The sequence below is a fragment of the Eumetopias jubatus genome, unplaced genomic scaffold (genome assembly GCF_037043125.1).
Source record: "Eumetopias jubatus isolate StellerSeaLion01/CBP00866 unplaced genomic scaffold, mEumJub1_p1.0 scaffold_17, whole genome shotgun sequence".
NCBI lineage: Eukaryota > Metazoa > Chordata > Mammalia > Carnivora > Otariidae > Eumetopias > Eumetopias jubatus.
The window spans coordinates 54,286,104-54,306,313 of record NW_028274823.1 but is presented as its reverse complement, the minus strand read 5'-3'; the positions used below and the strand labels follow the sequence as shown (position 1 = coordinate 54,306,313).

Here is a 20,210-nt window from a genome sequence, read left to right as displayed (position 1 = left end):
ATCAATATGGTTTCGTCAATGTTACTGAGGATCTTGTTACTGCCTCAGTATCACGTACTTCCAAGCGCTCAGACAGTACGGTAGAGACGTTCAAGTAACAATTAAGACAAGATTCAGGAAGGAACCTATTGGCCACTGGAGCCTTGGGAAGCACATACTAGGAAACGGGAGCTCCCCCTAAAGACAAGGGATGCAGGTTAAGTTCAAGACCTGAAGAACAACAGTAAAAAAGATAAAAGATTAAAAAAAAGTGACGCTAGTGAGAAGCAGGCACATTTTCTTTCTTTTGCTGAAGTAGGGCTTGAGGCCTTTAGGCTAACGATGGTTTAAGTGGTGTTGATAAGCTTTATAAAACACGAATGTGGCAAAGTTCCTTTAAGTTTCTCTTTTACGCTTTAATTTGCTTCAAATCTCAAATGCTTGTGCTTGCAATAACTTCCTAAAAGCAGGAGTAGTGTTCCCTTTTATTGCCTTAATAAAGCATTCACCCCTTTGATACAAATAATTTTGACTACGCTATCTAACAGCTGAACTAGTGGCACAGAACTGAGACGGTACTTCCTGCAGCAAGGTCCCTGTAAATCAAAATCTGAGCTTTACGTAAAAATCTTATTTATAAAAAATACAAGACCAAGTACAGTGAAAATGGAGCCTGGAGCCGTGGGGCTCCCTGCCAGGGCCAGTGGAAGTGGCTTTTGCTACAGTGCTTGCTTAATGGCACAAGTGAAAAGCTGAATAAGGCAAACACTTGAAGAGGCAGTTTTTTTGTAAACTTCTTGGGGTGGGGGGAACTTCCTCTGTTGGGACAGATGTTGATTTGGGCCGGCTAAGATCAGGTGTGCCGTTGGGCTGCACTTGATACATCGTATTACAGATGGAGAGGGCTTGGGCTGCATGTGATAACATCATATTACAGATGGAGACGGGCTCCTGCTGAGACCAGTTCACTTGTTTTAGGGGAGAGGTTATCACTGTAGCCTTTTGCCTTTACTGTTACAATGTGCAGCCTCCAGCTGAGGTCCCCCTATGGAGGCAATCACCTACGAAATCAGCTAAGGCATTCAAAGTTTCCTTAGCTTATAGCTCTTCAGAACCCTACATTGATTACTAAGCAACTTTGTTAGCTGTGTGTAGCTCAATAGGAATGCTGGGACTAGAATATGGACTCCCACCCACTTGGTACCTAACAGTAATAAACTATAATGACACTAGGAAAACAAACAGATCTTGAGGAATTTTGGCCTCTTCTCATGTTCTCACTTGGAACTTTCCAGCTTTCGTGACATATTTGACTCCTTTAAATGGCTTATATTTCTCCCCATACATGTCCAAGCGGTTTACTTTTAAGCCTGTGTCAAAAAGAACAGGTAAGGAAAGGAACAAATTATTTTCCTGGCCACAGTAACCAACAGTTATTTGTTTAGCAATGAACATTACCCAGTAAATCTGACATTAGCCAAATGTCCCTTCTACCATTTGCAAGCAATCTCCCTTCTACTATTCACACATTACAGCACTGTGGGGGGTAGTTTTAGTTTAGATTCCCATGTGGGCAAGCAATGTCTTTTATGGGTAATTCTTTCTGTGAGCAGGAATGAATCCTTCCTTAGTGCTCGGATGAAGAGGGTGCGGTGGAAGAAAGCTGTGTGAAATCAGGTGCTGTGCAAAATCACCGTACCTGAGAGGACCGCCCCGTTGCCCAGTGTGACAGGCAAACTGGAGCTGCTGTTCTTTCTAAAGAGGGAAGGCTCCTACCCTTCTAAGCTCCTGACAGCTGACCTCAGCAAAACTCAGTTCACCCTTAAACACAAGTCAAAACTTATCCTTACCTGAAATAGCAAGCTGCTGGATCTTGAACTGTATGTTGAGACTGGGATTCTCTTCTGGCTTGGGTGCTCCGGACTGTAAATTGACCAGTCCTTTAAGACTTGGGAGCTTTTGTGGAGTAATTTTTCCCACATCCCATGTTAGTACCTTGAAAAGACATAAAAAACATACAATCTGAACCATTTACTAAAGACAAATGTTCACAAAGACACCATAAACTTCTGTACAGAATGAAGCACAGTGTCTTGGAAACAAAGAGACCTGGGATCTTCACGGAATTTTACCACTAATCAGGTCAGGGACTTGGCATGGTGAGGGTAGAGAACCAACATTTGTAGAGCATCTACCGACTTTTGGATAGAGCACTGTGCTTAGCACTATTCATACATTATCTCAAAGAGGCCTGTGATGTAGACTGTGTCTTCTTTTACAAAGAAACTGAGGCTCAGTGGTCAAATGACTTGTTCAAGGTCACACAGCTAGTGTAGAGGCAAGGTTGGGATTTGAACCTAATCTGATTTCAAATGTTCTTTCTACTATACCACCTTCACTGTAAGTCTCCAGGCCTCAGTTTACTTTTCTGTAACATGAGAAAATGGATCTAAACTGGTGTTTTTTAAACTTTTAGCTTTCTTTGAGTAAAATCTTTAGTGTGGAAGCTCAGGAACAGTCAACAAAGTGAAGCTATTACAGTTGAAGCCAAGGTGAAGGGCCAGGGATGTGGAGCTCTCCCTTCATTTCTCAGCCCTGGGTAGTCTCTGGGGAGGTTCCTCAAATCCTTAGGACTGGAGTAGATGATCTCTGACATTCAGTGATTTTATTTAAAAGTATGCCTTTTCACTTATCAGGCAGCTCAATGACTGCTGTTGAAAAGAATCATACTTTTTACCCAAGCCGAAAGCTGACAGAAAATCATCTTTTACAATTTCTCTGAAAACCGTTTGCTAGAGGCACATTTATATATGGTGAGAAGCAGCTTTCCTAGCCAGCATCCCCTGTGGAAGAGTATGAAACAGTGCTTTTCAATTAAAAAGAAAGGTCTTAATGATCAATTTCTACAGAAAATTTAACAATTAATAGACTACAATACTAACTTTTTATCCAGATAATGTTTTTCTCTTTTTAAAAAGCTTTTTACATCTTCTTCCTCAGTGAGTACACTGCTAGATTACCAGTGGATGAGGAAAGGCACACTCTGAAGGGGAACGGAACGAGTCTCACTTTTCGGTTCATCTCAGCAGCAGATGCGGGACTCCCTCCACAGCCAGTGGCAAGAGCACAGCACAGTACACTCTCCAGGTTTTGTGAGGGACTTTAGTTTTAACCAAGACATTAAACCCTTCCCTCTGCCATCCCTGCTGTCATCAAAGCCTGCAGAAACATTTCCTCACTCTTGATTAGAGGTGGCTGTACCTTGGTAACTGGATCAAATGTATAGCTGCCTTGTGTTGGTGTCAGGTTCATATTCAGCACAACTTTTGGCATGTGAACTGTTACTGTGATTCCTTCAATAGTTTTTCCCATATTCTGCTTTGGTCCAATCGTAATATCAAATCTACCGCAAGAACTGTTCTCCTTAAAGCTGATGCTATGTTTCACATACACCGGTATTGCCACTAGACTGAGAAGAGAAAGACACAACCACAAACATAATTAATGGTGTGAGACAGCTCTTGAGGGAGCATCGAAACCTCAGTCCAGAGTATCCTACTGTACCTCTGACTCCACGATAGGGCCATATACCCCCCCAGAACAGGAGACTCAGCATTCACTGGTACTCACCAGAGGTACTCAACCACCACATGAGGAATTACACAATTTCTGAGCAGTAAGTATACACATCAAGACAGGAATCAAGATAGTATAAACAACTGGGGCAAACAGGCCTCATCTGAAGAATTAAGATCCCACAGAAGAGATAATTTAAAATTATCCTAAATAAAATAGTCCCTATGTGCTAAGAGCCAAGAAATAATTCCTCTGCTTTTGAGTCCCATCTGATATTACCCAAATACCTTCTGATATTTTCAAGGGACAAACCATTTACAACCCACAATGCCAATTCATTTAAACCTTAGTACACAAAAGAATGACCTGAAGCCAGTTAGTTGGGAGATAGCCTAGAGAGCTGGAGATGTGTTTGTGTCCTTCCGTCAGCTCTGAAGTCTGTACACCACAGTAAAATTATGGCATGGGTTCAAGGTTTTGCGTAGCTTATGCAGAGTCCAAAATGCTTATTTGTTCTCAGGTATGTTTACTAGTCTCTTTTACTACTACTTTATATTCTCATATATAAGATATACTGATTATTTTAGATACATATTTTCACCAGTTCTTCCCAAGTTTCCTGGTGAGCCATGACTAAATGGAGCAGTGATGAATTCAAGTATCCCACTGTCAGAATGAAAAAGGTAAGGTGAATACCCATCACAATGATACGTGATAGCAGATTTCTAGTTGATGCATCAACATACTTTTGTGAGCTGACACGATATGATATGAGTCGGAAATTTCCATCTGGAGGAATAAATGACAAAACCCTTTCAGATTCCCAGCGCTTGAACCGGATGCAGGGGTGGAAGCTGACATCATCTAGAAGCCGTGGGTTCTGCCAGGAAAACAAGACGGCAGTATTCATAGAGTGCATGGAACATGGCAACTCTACTCAGATATTATGAGAAATTAATATACTCCCTAAGGATAAAGTAGTCATGTTAAGAGTTTGTTACTATGACCACAATAACATAAACTTAATGGTTTCACAAGGCTTTCAAATATATATATTTTTAAAGATTTATTCATTTATTTGAGAGAGAAAGTGAGAGAGGGAGAGGGAGAATCCTCAAGCACACTCCCCACCGAGCATGGAACCCGACATGGAGCTCGATCCCAGGACCCTGATATCATGATCTGAGTCAAAATCAAGAGCTGGCTGCTTAACCGACTGAGTCACCCAGGTGCCCCACAAATATTTTATATGTGGGACAGGACAAGTGAGCATGAGAACTCTGTTCTATTTTCTTAGTAGTGTATCATGCTGAGTCTAAAATGACACAAAAGATCAATGCCCTTTCATACCAGCAAAGCAAGTAATTCAGTAAGTGAGACTACAGATTTGCAGAAGTCAGTCAGCTGTTTAAGCCACTTCTAATACACCCAGGAGAAGACCTCTCCTCAGCTTTCCATAAAGGCCATGCTCATCACATAAGTCACTATCTTGGGAAGCTGGCTAAGAATATTTCTGAGATAGGGGGTGCCTGGGTCGCTCAGTCAGTTGAGTGGCTGACTCTTGATTTCGGCTCAGGTCATGATCTCAGGGTTGTGAGATCGAGCCCCATGTTGGGCTCCCGGCTCAGCATGGAGTCTGCTCGAGACTCTCTCTCTCCCCCCTGCCCCTCCCCCTGCTCATGCTCAAGTGTGCTCTCTCTCTCTCTCTAAATAAGTCAATCTTACAATATTTCTGAGATAATCCTTAAATCTAAGGTACAAACATCTCTCAGTATTTATCATTTCATTTGGTACTTCATATGTAGTGGGCATGTAAAGAGCTATAGGACAGGAGAACGAAACTTACCATGAAAGAAAGAGAAAGGTCAGGCATTCCCGATAGCTTAATGCAAGCATCAATGACCCCCTGAATTTCGGCAAAGACTGTAGATCCTGAAGAAAGAAAGAAAGGGATAAAATCACCGGAATCTGAGTCTTTACTAGAATGATCACTGTATCTGAAGTTATGGAGACGCCTCCTGGGTGTCAGATATAATGAAACATGCACATCTACTAACAAGTTAGTGGACAGGGGACCCATTACATTGGTTATGACAGCTTCTTCACTGAGTACCAGGGCCCACACCTAACTCTGGTAGGACTGTGGTAATTCTAAGGAATATCAAACCTGCCTATTTTTTTTTTTAAAGATTTTATTTCTTTATTTGACACAGAGACACAGAGCGAGAGAGGGGACACAAGCAGGGGGAGTGGGAGAGGGAGAAGCAGGCTTCCCGCCGAGCAGGGAGCCCGATGCGGGGCTCGAACCCAGGACCCTGGGATCATGACCTGAGCTGAACGCAGACGCTTAACGACTGAGCCACCCAGGTGCCCCAAACCTGCCTCTATCTTGATAGAGTCAACCTTGTAAGACAGCTGGATATGAAATTAAAATATTTTTGGGGTGCCTGGGTGGCTCAGTCGGTTAAGCGTCTGACTCTTGGTTTCGGCTCAGGTCATGATCTCAGGGTCATGAGATCGAGCCCTGTCTTGGGTTCCATGCTGGGTGTGGAGCCTGCTTAAGACTCTCTCCCTCCCTCTGCCTCTGCCCTCTCCCCCAACTCTTTCCCTCTTAGAAAAAAAAAGTGAAGTTAAAATATTTTTAATGGAATTTAGAAATGAGGAAAATTTCTCATTGAAATGGACTAAGCTATTAACTTTTAAGAAATAGGAGCCATTATTCTGTAATAATACAGCTATTATTCTGTATGATGGAATTTTATAATGAAAAGGGCACTCACTGAAGAAAAGATATTGGCTATTAATTCACAATCACTCATTTTCACACACCAACTAGCTGTGTGACCTTAAGCAGATTACTAAACGCTTCTGAGGCTCAGTTTCTTTATGCATAAAATGTGAGGGTTGGACTAGATGTTTTTAATAAAATTTTATGGTTCTAATACAGTACCGCTGTTTTATCTGGGGTCTTTATTAGAAGTACTGCATATACAGTGGTAGCAAAAGTATGGTAAATGGCAGATAAACAATAAATGTTGAAAAAACGGCAAGAGGGAGAGGCATACAGAGTAATAACTGGTTTAAAATAAGGCAGCATGAGATCTGATTTACAAAGGTTTGGCAGATCTCAGCTAGTGGTTATGAAAATTATATGTAAGCTCTGGGCAAAATAAACAGCTTTTTAAGCTATTAGAAAATGAATGCCTTTCTGCTGAAACCATACTACCAAGGGATTTCAATTTTCTATTCAGCTTATGTCAGCTCAACTGTTTTTCCCAAATAAGACCACATGCCCACAATTACCTGATTTATCTATAATTGCATCTATTTCTTCAACGACATCAAAATAGGCTTCATTGTTTGTGTACTTTACCCCTGCCCGGCGCCATGGGATGTTGGACAGTTGCCCAGTGGGGAGTGTGTCCCCAACGTTACTACTGCCTAGAAAACCGGAAAAGGAGAAAGCAAAGGTAATGCATAAAATGGTGATCAGGAAAGCTATTAACAGGGGTGCCTGGCTGGCTCAGTCGGTAGAGTGTGCGACTCTTGACCTGTGGGTCGTGAGTTTGAGCCCCACACTGGGTGTATAGTTTACTTTAAAAACAAAAAGAGAAAGAAAAGCTATTAACAGGAAAAAAAAATGAATGCCGTAGCTGCTTCTTTAATGTTTGGGTTTTTCTTCATTGAAGTTGTGGATAGTTTCCAAAATTGTTGGAGATAGATCCATACTAACATGATCAAATTTCTAGAAGACAGAAATAGGCCATGTGGTCCTCTATGTGCCAAATCAGGTTAAATTCATTTACTTATCTTTTGCTTCCTGTGTGTTAACAGTAACCTAACCTAATTTCAGTGGCTCAACAACAGAATCTCGTTATGCTGCCACTGATGAAGAAAAGAGGCTAGTTGTTTTAAAACCTTCTGCTGATAAAATGTCTCCCCTGAGAATACAGAGTGATAAGTAGGCCCTTTGGTATTCAGCTTAAATTCTACATGATATGCTGCCAAGCAGGCCTCAGCGGAGTAATTGGATGAAGAACACATTCTGGCCTTTTCCCATTTTTAGGTCGGCACACCCATATGGCTGCAATATGGCTCATGTTTAGTATCTGGCTAATTTACTGGTAAATTGACATATGTCTGAAAATAAGTCTAGTTGTCCAAAACATACCCTTGAGCTGTGACATATTTAACATTTTGGTTAATTTATATTTCCAACTCAAAAGTAGTACATGCTTAATAACAACACATGGAAAGTTCAGAAAAGTGGCTAAAAAGAATCTATCTTCCTATTACCAAACTACAACTACCATTAACATTTTGGTACATTTCTTTAAACATTTCCCTCATAAATGGGTTGCACTTATTTTTTTCTATTTTGATAAGTTTGCTTTTTTTCTGACTGCACCTTAAAATATAGTTGCAATCATACTATATATACAACTTTACAGTCTAATTTGATTGGTGTTTGTTTCTCCAAAGCTTTTGCTTTCAAGAATTTTCTAAAAACACTGCTTTCACCTTCCTGTTCAAACTTTCAATGTTTCCACACGGGCTTTATGATAAAAATTAAATATTTAGCCTACCATTCAAGAATTTCCTCAACTTAACTCAAGTTTTATATCTCATTACTCAGCTAAAAAAAACAGCTCTGTTCCTGCTGAATGAATTCATACATTTCAAGGTTTTTCACTTTGTGTTTTTTCTCATATAGTTCCATCTATAGAATGCTCTTATTCCTCCCTCTCTCCCTAAATTCTGCTGATTCTCAAGGGCCCTGCCCTGGGGCCAAGCACCACAGTTCATCTACTGAAACATTTTCTTTAATTTCATAATGCACTGCCTTAATAACCTATATATTTTTATTCTATGTTTTAGTAACTATAAAATATATGTTTATTTTAGAAATTAGTGTAAAGCAAAAATAAAGATGGTATGTAGTTCCTTAGTTGGAGATGGTCATTGAAAACATTTTAGAACTTTTTTGTCTGTACGAATGTTTTATGTGTAATTAAGAGAAATTTTTATAGTTTTGTAAAGTATATCGCGTATACTTTCCAGTGTCATTGTATTGTTTATAAAGTATGGAATTGCCTTTTACAATCTTATATTATTTATGTGCTTTAATTTTTTTTCCCAATCTCCCAAACAGAGCATAAGTTTTAGGCACATTTACTCCATCTTATCTTTCCTTGAATTTCTCCTAATGCTCCGCCTTATACAGAAGATGAATAAAGCTTTTTCAGAGGCCTCTCCTGCCCCATTTTTTAGGTCAATACACTTGGAGAGGGGTTTAAAATGGCAGACAGCAGAGCTGGTATGGCATGTAACATTTCACAGAAATCTTTCTCTAGAAGACTTCAATACTCTCAAAAAATACTATCATCTGGATGTACTTAATTTCTAGCTACACTCAAGAAATAAACAAAAATTAGAAATTTATAACACAAGTACAAGGCCCACAATGCGTGAGATCTCACAAATAGACTAATTTCCTATCTCTCTTTGTTTTAATAAGTCTTCTGCATGTATAAAAGAAAGACTTGGAGGAGACAATATGTACTCTGTGGTGGAGAGTCTTAAATTTTCTATTTCCTAGTAATTTGGGGGTAACAACATAATGCCAGTTTTATAATGCTATTTATTAATTTTTATTTTTCTCCCAGCATTTATTGAGGTATCATTGACATATAACATTGTGTTAAGTTTAAGGTATACAACATGTTGATTTGATACACTTATATACTACAATGAATACCCAGTGTAGTGTTAGTTAACATCTTCATCACATCACATAAAATAATGCTAATTTAAATATTAAAATGCCAGTCTATAAATAGACTAAATGTTCTTCTAAGTAGCCTCACATATAGGTTTCCCTTTTATAACCTCACTATATTGGCTTCTTTAGGACTAACTGGGAAAATTTATTCAGTCTTATTATTTAGTGTTAAATAATAGTAATAATGTTTTTGTGGGCCTATAGAAAAACCTACAATAAAAGAGAAATATCAAGTTTTCTTTATCATTTAAGACCGAGTTTCCCCCTGAAAAGAAATACACATACATTTTACAATACTGCTAACTTTAACTCTGGCCAAACTGCACTACCTTAATAGTCTGCCAGATCATAAGCAACAAGGAGTTGTTTATAAAGCTTTAATTGCTCAGTTCCTAATGCAGCATGTTTTCACCTTACCTGTAATAGAGTTGACGACAGAACGGAGAATTGTTGGTGGTTTAATAAGTTCTTTCAAAATATTAGATTCAGTAGCCAGTGGAAATCCATTGTCTAACATTTCTTCCAAGAGCTCATATACAATAACCACATTATCCTTAATTGCAGCTTCCGAACACTCACCAAAGTAGTCCTTAACAAAATGTACATAATATTGCACAATGAAAGGCATGAAGAAAGGCTTTCTAAATACTCTGTTCAGAAGGATAAACTTAGAGTAGCATAATTCATTAAGATCTAAGTCAGAGGGGAAAAAACCCTCTACAGTTCTGTTCCTCAATATTTTCTCAATATTTTTAGACTGAACTGAATTCCTATTACATATTTAGACAGAGAGTACATTGAAACATTAAACTAGGATGTGAACTATAAACTTAATTTTCCCTGATTAGATACCCCCCAAAACACAGATTAAGTTTTCAATTATTTGGTATACTTAGCAAGATAATAAAAGGTAAATATTAGAAGATTACATAACCAATAAAACTTTTGGAACCATTCAGAGAACTGTATGTAGAGGGCATTTCTGTTTCCTGATGACATAATCTGTAATACATATAAATATGGCTTCCATGACCATGCGATTACTATGTTCTACTGAAACAGTGAATGGAGCAGCATGTGTACTGCTGTGCACCCTACAAAAAAAGGGGTTTATGAATCTATGCTGAGTTGAAGAGACAGATGGAAGACACATCCAAAGCTGGATAATTAAAGAATATAATTATGTGTCCCACCCCCAACTAACTTGATTAATTTAAGTTCAAAAGATTTGATGAATAACCAACCTGAAAAGTGTCAGCAACCCGATGTAGGAACTCAATTACAAAGAGAGGGGGCACTTCGGTCTGTATGACAGACACAAAGAAGAGCCTGTCCCGGTGGATACTGATGAGGTAGTGATGAGGCGTTGAGATGACAGGTGGTACATTTTCAACATCAGCAGCTTTCTCTTGAGCTTCAAAGAAATAATCACAGACAGACTGGCTTACAACGCTCTTCCAGTGCTTCTCTAGAAATATGTCACCGGAACAGTTTATGAGAAATAGACTGTGGATCATTTTCTGGGGGGAAAAAAGTTTAAATTTAGTGTACATCAAAAAGTATCCTTGTATTATTCTGACACCATAACCAGACAAAGGCAATAGAAGAAACTACAGACCAATATCACTTAAGAATAACTGTAAAACTTCTTGACAGAATACTAACAAACTGAATCCAGCAACATATAAAGATTATACACCTAGACCAATGGGGTTTATTCCAAGAATGGAAGATTGGTTCAACATATGAAAATCAATCAATGTAACATACAATCTGCATAAAAGACAAAAAAACATATAATGATTTCAAAACATGCAGGAAAATCATTTGATAAAATCTAGCACGTTTACAATAAAAACACTTAAAACTAGAAAAAGAAACTTCCTAACCCCAAGAGAGCAGAGCATCTGTGAAAATCCCATAACTAACATCATATTTAATGACTACAGATTAAAAGCTTTCCCCTTAATATCAAGAATAAACAATGGTGTTCACTCTCACCATTTTTATTCAGTATGGTACTGGAGAATCTAGCCAGGGCAATTAGGCAAGAAAATGAAAAAAAGGCTTCCAAATTGGAAAGGAAGAAATCAAATTACCTCAATTTGCAGATGATTACAGTCTTGTATATGTAAAGTCCTAAGAACACACACACACACCCACACATGCTCGCATGCACAAAATCATAGCTAATAAATGGGTTCAACAAGGTTGCAGGATACAAGATTAGTATTTTTAAAAAACCAATTGTATTTCTTTTTTTTTTTAAGATTTTATTTATTTATTTGAGAGAGTGAGAGAGAGAGAGCACATGAGAGGGGAGAGGGTCAGAGGGAGAAGCAGACTCCCTGCTGAGCAGGGAGCCCGATGTGGGACTCGATCCCGGGACTCCAGGATCATGACCTGAGCCAAAGGCAGTCGCTTAACCAACTGAGCCACCCAGGCACCCAAACCAACTGTATTTCTACACATAGCAATGAATAACCTGAAAATGAAATTCCATTTACAAGAGCATCAAGAAGATCAAAATATTTAGGACTAAATTTAACAGAAGTGCAAATATGTTGAATAGTATAGAACATCATTAGTACAAAACTGTACAGAACATTATTAGTATACATTGAGTAGTACGGAACATCACTGGAAGAAATTAGAAATTAAAAATATCTAAAAATGGGAAGACATTTCACATTCATGGATTAGAAAACTTAATATTGTTAAGATAGCAATACCGCCCAAATTGGCTTAAGATTCAATGCAATCCCTTCTATAATGCCAGCTGCCTTTTTCTGTGGAAACCAAGAGGATGGTCCTAAAATTCATATGGAAATGAAAGCGAAGGACAGCCAAAACATTCTTGAAAAAGAAAAAATTTGGAGGACTCATACTTCTAGATTTTAAAACCTACTACAAATGTACTATCTGGTACGGACTGACAGTCATACAGATCAATGGAATAGAATGGAGAATTCTCAAATTAACCTTTACATATGTGGTCAACTGATTTTTTATAAAATTGCCAAGACCATTCAGTGGGAGAGAGAACAGTCTTTTCAACAAATGGTGCTGGGACAACTGGATTCCCACATGCAAAAGAATGAATTTGGACCTCTACCTTATACCATATACAAAAATTGACTCAAAATGTATCAAGACCTAAATATAAGGGCTGAAACTATTAAGAACTCTTAGAAAAAGTATTCATTAAGCCCTCATGACCCTGGATTAGATAATTTTTTTTAGATGACACCAAAAGCACAAGCAACAAAAAAAGAAAGATAACCTGGACTTGTATCAGAATTTAAAACTTTTGTATTTTGAAGGACATTGTCAAGAAAATAAAAAGACAACCCACAGAATGAGAGAATAATTGCAAACCATGTATCTTATGAGGGACTACTATCCAGAATATAAAAAGAATGCTTACCGCTGAATAATAAAAAAACAATAAAAAAATGGGCAAGGAATTTGAAGACATTACTCCAAAGAAGATATACATATAAATGATCAATGCTTACTGAGCACATGGAAAGGTGCTCAACATCTTTTCAAATGTAGATCAAAATCACAATGGGGTAACATTTCATATCCATTAGGCTAGATATAATTAAGATGCAGACAATAACAAGTATTGACAAGAATGTGGAGAAACTGGACTCCTCATACACTGTTGGTAGAAATGTAAAATGGTACAGACGCTGTGGAAAACAGTGAGTTTTTCAAAAAGTTAAAGACAGAGTTACCAAATAACTCAGCAATTGTACTCCTAGATATATAACCAAGAGAACTGGAAATGGATGTCCATATAAAACGTGTATACAAACAAACAAAACAAAACAAACTTGTATATAAATGTTCCCAGCAGCATTATTCAGAATAGTCAAGAAGTGGAGACAACTCAAATGTCTATCAACTGATGAATAGGTAAATAATTTTCCAACAATGGAATATTATTCAGCCATAAAAAGGAATGAACCATGAAAACATTATGCTAAGTTAAAAGAAGTCAGACACAAAGGGTCACATATTGTATGATTTCATTTTCTAAAATGTCCAGAATAAGCAAATCTATGGAGACAGAAATTAGGTTAGTGGTTGCCAGGGGCTGGGTGGAAGGGAAAGAATGGGGAGTTAGTGGTTATGGGTTTGCCATTTCTTTTTAAGGTGATAAAAATCTGGAATTAGAGATAATGGTTATGCAACTTTGTGAATATACTAAAAACTACTAAATGGTATGCTTTAAAATGATGAGTTTCATAATATGTGAATTATATTTCACTTAAAACATATTCTTAGTAACTGTGACACACGAATCTACTCCCAGGTGGATTAAACATAAATGTGTACAAATTTGCACCAAAAATATGTATAAAAATATACTGTTATGGTGAAAACCTTGAACTCAAAGTATTTATTAATAGTACAATGGAAAAATAAACTATAGCATACTATTAAAATGAAATATTATACAGCAATGAAAACAAACTATTGCTACATGAAGCAAATATGGATGAACCTTACAAACACAATACTGAACAAACAAAACCAGATGCAAAAGGATACATACAGTATAATCCTATTTATATGACTTTCTAGAACAGACAAAACTAATCTATGGTTTGAGAAATCTTTTATGGACAGTGGGGGTAGTGACTAAGAGGGGCATGGGGGATGTTTCCTAAGGTGCTTATAATATATTTTATTTCTTGATCTAGATGATAGTTACAAGTTATATTCATTTTGTGACAATTCATTGGGTTTTACATTGTGACATATAATTTTCTGAGTGTTAACTATATTTCAAATAAAAACTTTATTATCTTTACAAATGGGGGACAGTAGAAAAATATCTAATTACTTTAACGTGTTCCTTTCTTTTATGTAGATACTTACCAGGTGTTTAGCCTAGTGGTGAACTAATTCAAAATTATACTATTGTGTAAGTGTAGTCTAACTGTAAAAAATTTAAAATGAATACATACAGTTTCTCTGCATGAAGATAAATTCCAAAGAGGAAAGGAAGACTTTCCAGAATGGATTCATTCAATTCTGTTGAGACAGAAAACAATGACACCAACCTGACCAGTTCTTTTGAGAGCAAGTCATTTATTTTATGAAAGCAGCTGACATTTAAGGACTCTCTTTGTGTCAGCATTATATTTCTATTTGAGTGCTAAGTAGTGTCACTGGAATACAGACTTGCTATACAGAACCTACTGGCTTTAACTATAATGTCTGCTGATACACTTGAAAAAAATGAAATAGGAATATCCAATGATAATATCTGCAACTAAATTTGTATTAGGACACATTTTCTTAGAACAAAATCTTCATCTGAAATATAAAGTGTAGCTGAAAGGAGAACATTGTAATCCACTCAGACTCAGATTTGAGCACTTTAAGTGAGCTAGGTATGGAATATGGTACTTTTTACAAAATTAAATTTTCAGCTCGATTCAAAGTTTTTTATTCATTAAGAATAAATAAATTAATATCTAAAAGGTACTGAGTACTTACTGTAGGCCAGGCACTATGCTAGGCACTTCCCTACCTTATCTCACTGAATCTTCATGACTCAATGTTACAAATATTGCGCTTATCCCCATTTTACAGCTAAGACAATAAAGTCTTAGAAATGTTAAATCAGATCACACAGTAAGTGTCAGAGCTAGGGTTCAAACCCATGTCTGGATGAATCTCGGGCTCCTGTTCTTACCCGACTCCAGGAGACTAATTAGTAGGAACATACTCTAATGCTGCACTGTCCAACAGGATTTCCTGCAATGATGGGTATGTCTTGTACCTGGGATGTCCCATATAGTCTCCACTAGTCATATGTGGCCATTAAACACTTGAAACGTGGCTAATGCAATGGATGTACTGAAGTTTTAATTTTAACTAATTTAAATGTATATAACTACATGTAGTTGGTGGTTACCATACTGGACCGAGCAGCAAATGTGCTCTTTGAGCTTATAATTTAAGAAGAGCTGAAGGATGTGCTTCTTTAGTTAGAAGCCAAAATGTGTTCTAATAAATTATTTAGAGCAGAAATATATTTAAAAGAGATGACATAAGTTATCTTCTTAGACCATTCATCCTATAGAAGGTATAGTTCACATGGATCTGTGGTACTTTGTTGCCACAGTATACCCCTAAAAGGGCTGCTTGTTCTTGAAGCAAGTGATTTCATAGTTCCTTTATTTTAGAGGTCAAGTTCCTATTCATCCTCTTAAACTGGTGAAAAATTCTTTCCAGGAAGTTTGCACCAAAGTTGTTTTTGTTGGCAATAGTTCTAATCTCAGAAGAATACAGTAAGTTAAACCGGCCATCTGGGTTTATTATCCTTAGTGCTGAAATGAAAGCCTAACACTTGTAGCTCTCAACAGTGCTTAGCTTTAAAACCCACTTTACCCTTCTATTGTAAGAAAAGAGAGCTTATTTCTTCTATTCCTTTATGATCAACAGCCTAATGCACATAAGAATTAAATAAATGCCACATGTGGCAGTGTAAATTAGTCTGTTTCTTTAGTTACTTATCCTTTTAGTAGCTGCTGTTACTCCTTTCATCATTCTAATAAACTTTCTGGGAAAGCTACACACTCAGTGCAGCCACAACCATCTTTTTGTTCTTAGTGACTTTTGAATCAGAAAACAGAAGGCTATCAGCTTATTTTATAGCCACTTGAGAAAGTTCCACCAGAACTTTGCAGCTTAAATATTTCATAAATCCTCTTTACCCATGCTGAACAGTCAACCTGATGATTCACAAACAATGCAATTATAATACAGATGGTCCCTGACTTACGATGGTTTAAGATTTTTCTACTTTACAATCGTGCAAAAGTGATATGCATCCATTAGAATCCATACGTTGAATTTTGAATTTTGATCTTTTTCTGGGAGAGTGATATAATAATCTCCTGAGATGCTGGGTAGAGGCAGCAAGGCGAAACTCCCAGTCAGCCACCTGATCACCAGAGTAAACAACAAATACACTTACAACCATTCTGTTCTTCACTTCAGTAGTCAATAAATTACACAAGATATTCAACACTTAACTGTAAAATAAACTTTGTGTTAGATAATTTTGCCCAACTGTGGGCTAATGTTAAGTGTTCTGAGCATATTTAAGGTAGGCTAGGCTAAGCTATGAGGCTCAGTAGGTTTAGGTATATTAAATGCATCTTTGACTTACAATATTTTCAGGACATAACCTCAACAGAAGTCGAGGAAGATCGGTAGTCAAAATACCCTTGGAATAATGTCTAAAAAAGAAAATGTATTCCTTCTACATAAAACAGAACGGAGGCATAGAAGAGCCTATATGCAAGGTAAGAGAATGAGACCAGGGAAGACTCTAGCTTCTCTAATTCTCAGACAGTATTTTAACCATTTATTCATTCTAATAAGTAGTTCTGAATGTTTTATATATAGTAAGCAAGGATAGAAAGGTGGACAAAGAGTCCCTGAACTCAGAGTGTTTAGAGTTCAGCAAAGAAGGCAAACAACTTATTACAGTAAGATGCAATTCCTATTATGACAGGGGAAATACAGTGTCCTTCAAAATTCCACAAATCTTTGAGGTGACAGAGAACACAAGTAAAGAAATCCAGTACAAATTTAGCAATTTTAGGAGGTGAAGGGAAGTGGCGAGATGAGACTGGGAAGGAGATAAGCAGAGATTGGTTCACTTAATTCTCAGTGCAATTTTTTATGGTTTTAAGCAGGGAATTCATAAAATCCGATTTACAGTTTTAGGAGAGATTGCACTGTGGAAATTGATTAACAGGACACCAGTTCAGAGATGAATTATGAAGACGCCCTGGACTACAGTGTTGACAGCAGGGATGGAGTAAAATAAAAAGATAAGAGAAATGTTTAGGCTTGAGCAGATTAGGTGGATTTGGGGGTTGGAGATGAGAGGAAAAATTAGGCACTTAGCCCTGGTCCTGTATATTGACCCAAATCCGGATATATTTGACCCAAATGGATATATTCAAAAGACTATTATATATGTAGGTCTAGTGCTTCAGAGAGATGCTGAGTTGGAGACACGCTTATGAGTAAACATGACTTTTTGTTAATGGGAATTACAGCTACGAGGAGAAAAACACTACAGAGAGAATGTGCATAGTAAGAAGAAAGCCTATGGAAAGAACTCCAACATCTGAATAGCAAGTGGGCCAAGGAAGTGGGCCTAAAAAAAAGGCTGAGAAGATGTGGCTGAAGAGCAGTAAAAAAAGGGGTTACGATTTTTAGTAACTAGCATGTGTTAATGTGTTTCCAGAAGAATGGAATACTAAACATTTTAAATGGCACAAAGAGGTCAAGCTACAAGAACTGAACAAAAAAAGAAAAAAAAAGAACAAAATGTCTTTTTTAATTGCCTGCTAAGGGGCTTTTTCAGACTCCCTTCAATCACACCCTCCCCCATAAAATTTTAATATTTTCTGTGTATCTCCTTATATACTGTAAATATACTGTGTTCTATATATAAAGAGTATTTTTTTTTTTTTGCCTCACAAGCAATTTTTGTCCCTATTGAGAATTTATGATTTAACACATAGAGAACATTGGTGAGTTTCGTAAGGGTAGTTTTAGTGATAGTTCAGTGGAATGCAGGAAACAAGACAGGCTGAAATGGGCTAAGAAATAAATAACAAGAAATGGGAAAATTAGAGATAAGGAGAGTAGATGATACATTCAAGAACTCTAGCTGTGAAGAGGATGAAAAGACATGAAAATAAATGGGAGTATTTCACACAGTTAAGGAAGATTATTTCTAACTGCTGAAGGAAAGGTGTGAGTAGAAGGGGAAAGGCAGATAATATGAGAGGAAATAACTGAAAAAAAGAGGATCCTCATTGGGTAGGCGAGGATAGTATTGGGAGACTAGATGAAAGGAACTGCCTTCCTTAATAAGGGACACTTTTCCTTTTTTTAGATTTTTATTTGAGAGAGAAAGAGAGCACGTGCACACGCTAGAGAGCACAAGTGGGGGAGAGGGAGAACCAGGCTCCCTGCTGAGGACCCTGGGTATCGTGACCTGAGCTGAAGGCAGCCACTTAACTGACTGAGCCACCTAGGTGCCCCTGGACACTTTTCCTCTTTAAACAAAAGGGAAGAAGGTTTGTACATTTGGTTGTAGGAAGATGAGCGCTTCCTATTTTCTCTGTGTAGTAGGAGAGATCATGTGTAGAGGGAGAGAGAGTTCCTCTTCTCTATAAAAGCCATTTGCTACTCATGCATTGAGATATTATTGGGCTACTTAAAAATATCTATTCTGCAGGGAACTCCAATAGTACATTATGGTGAATGTTTAGAAATATTGTAAAAATCCCAAGATTTAGTAAGAAAAACTAACCTTACTGCAAAGAGAGCTTTCTTACCAAAGATATGTAAATTTCAGGTAATTCCTCATTCACCTCATTCCCCAGCTTTTCCTATAGTCTCAATTGAAAGTGTCCTCCTTTATCTCCAAAACTAATCCTTCTATTTGTAATTTTGATCCCACTCCATTCTCTCTCTTCTTGGGTCTTATCTCCTCTTTCTTGAATCTTTAATCTTACACATTGGTTACTTGTTTTCTGCCCCAAAACATAATGTGCCTTGTATTCTTTAAAAAAAAAACCCCAATCCTCGACTTGACATCCTCAGTAATCTTTCTGCTCCAAATGATGGATAGTTTACACTTGCAGTTTCTCTTACCAGTTACTGACTGTATTAAAGCACCTCTCTCAAATGGCCTAATGACTTCCTAACTATCAAATCCAGCTACCTAGCCTCAGACTTCAACTTCCTCCTTTGACCCTTGCAGCATTTTATGTCATTGATAACTTCCCCCAAACCAAAACAAATACTTATTACCTTATTTCGTGAAACTTCACCTGATTTGGTTCTCACCTTGAAAGTTTCTTTTCGGCTTACTTCCCAGCCTTTTTCCCCCCACCCTCTTTTACTCTTTCTACCATCCACACCTAAGCCACTGTTTCAAACTCGATATATCCCAAGTTCCACAAAATTCCTCCTCTTCATGTAAGGTCTCCTAATTTTAATGGCACCACCTTCTTAATCATATAGGCTATAAGCTTCAACTTCGGGCACAATCCAAATCCAACCAGCCACAGCGCTCGTCACTCTTCCATCTCAGTTTAGATTCCTGTCACCTCTCGTTAAGAACTGCAACACCCTCCTCACGGTATTCCCTACCCCAAGCTCATCGAGGCGCCACCCTCTAACAGGACGTCTGTTCAGGTTAGTCAGGAGTTTTGTCTTCCAAAGCATAAGCCTGGGGCTCAGATCCAAATTGTTGGTACTCCAGCTCACCGTGGGTGATCTTTTTCCCGCGCCGAAGCACGGGGAGGGACGCCAACGAGTCTGAACCTCTTGGGCCTGGGACCCGAGAAGGCCGGGCTGCAGGTGCACCTCTCCCTTCCGGCCCTGCCGGCAAGAAAGCCCAGAAGGCCGAGAGAGAGGCGCGGTCAGCATCAGAGACTCTCCCGCAGCCCAAGCTGGAGTCCGGAGCCCCAGCTACTCAGTCGGCTCCCCAGTTTTCGAGCTGTTCCCTATCCGCAGGCTCCCCGCCCCCCACACTCACCCCGACACCTGGGCCAGCCAGTGATTCGGCGCCAGGTCCACTCCGGACCCAGGCTGAGGCAGCTGAGAAGGCCGCGAGGACCCCGCAGTTGGGTTGCCCAATAGATTGCCTGACTGACAGCTTCAAAGAAACCAACTCGGGCTACAGTATCGGAAAGATTAAATAAGCGGAAAGACGTTGAACGAGAAGAAAGATGTCTCTTGAGGTTTAGGATCTAAATCTCCTAGATCACCCAGAACCTAGAAGAAAGCCGGTTTCGCACTATATGGACTC

At 38.2% G+C, this 20,210-nt stretch overlaps 1 protein-coding gene across 4 annotated transcripts; it reads right to left on the bottom strand.

Moving 5' to 3' along the window:
• Positions 1-374: 374 nt before the first annotated feature.
• On the bottom strand, positions 375-20,147 carry AP3M1 (adaptor related protein complex 3 subunit mu 1). 4 transcript variants are annotated; one of them, XM_028109654.2, is made up of 10 exons: positions 19,938-20,147; positions 19,667-19,780; positions 10,582-10,857; positions 9,755-9,926; positions 6,859-6,996; positions 5,402-5,487; positions 4,302-4,435; positions 3,241-3,448; positions 1,830-1,974; positions 375-1,349 (listed from the first exon to the last, which is right to left on the bottom strand). In XM_028109654.2, the coding sequence occupies exons 3-10, from the start codon at positions 10,852-10,854 to the stop codon at positions 1,249-1,251; spliced, it is 1,257 nt and encodes a 418-aa protein (XP_027965455.1). In that variant the 5' UTR covers positions 10,855-10,857; positions 19,667-19,780; positions 19,938-20,147; the 3' UTR covers positions 375-1,248. The 4 variants fall into 4 exon arrangements, with proteins under 4 accessions (XP_027965455.1, XP_027965456.1, XP_027965454.1 ...); XM_028109655.2 differs by lacking the exon at positions 19,667-19,780 and adding an exon at positions 14,320-14,386; XM_028109653.2 differs by lacking the exon at positions 19,667-19,780 and having other exon boundaries at positions 19,938-20,146.
• Positions 20,148-20,210: the final 63 nt, after the last annotated feature.

Bases quoted from the DNA above. Each gene is read 5' to 3' on its own strand.
- AP3M1 (XM_028109652.2), bottom strand. From the start codon at position 19,828: ATGCTGACCGCGCCTCTCTCTCGGCCTTCTGGGCTTTCTTGCCGGCAG. The intron at 5,488-6,858 runs GTAATTGTGGGC...TTCTTTCTTCAG, and splicing joins TGCAATTATAGATAAATCAG to GATCTACAGTCTTTGCCGAA. The intron at 4,436-5,401 runs GTAAGTTTCGTT...TTTTCCTGGCAG, and splicing joins ACCTTTCTCTTTCTTTCATG to AACCCACGGCTTCTAGATGA.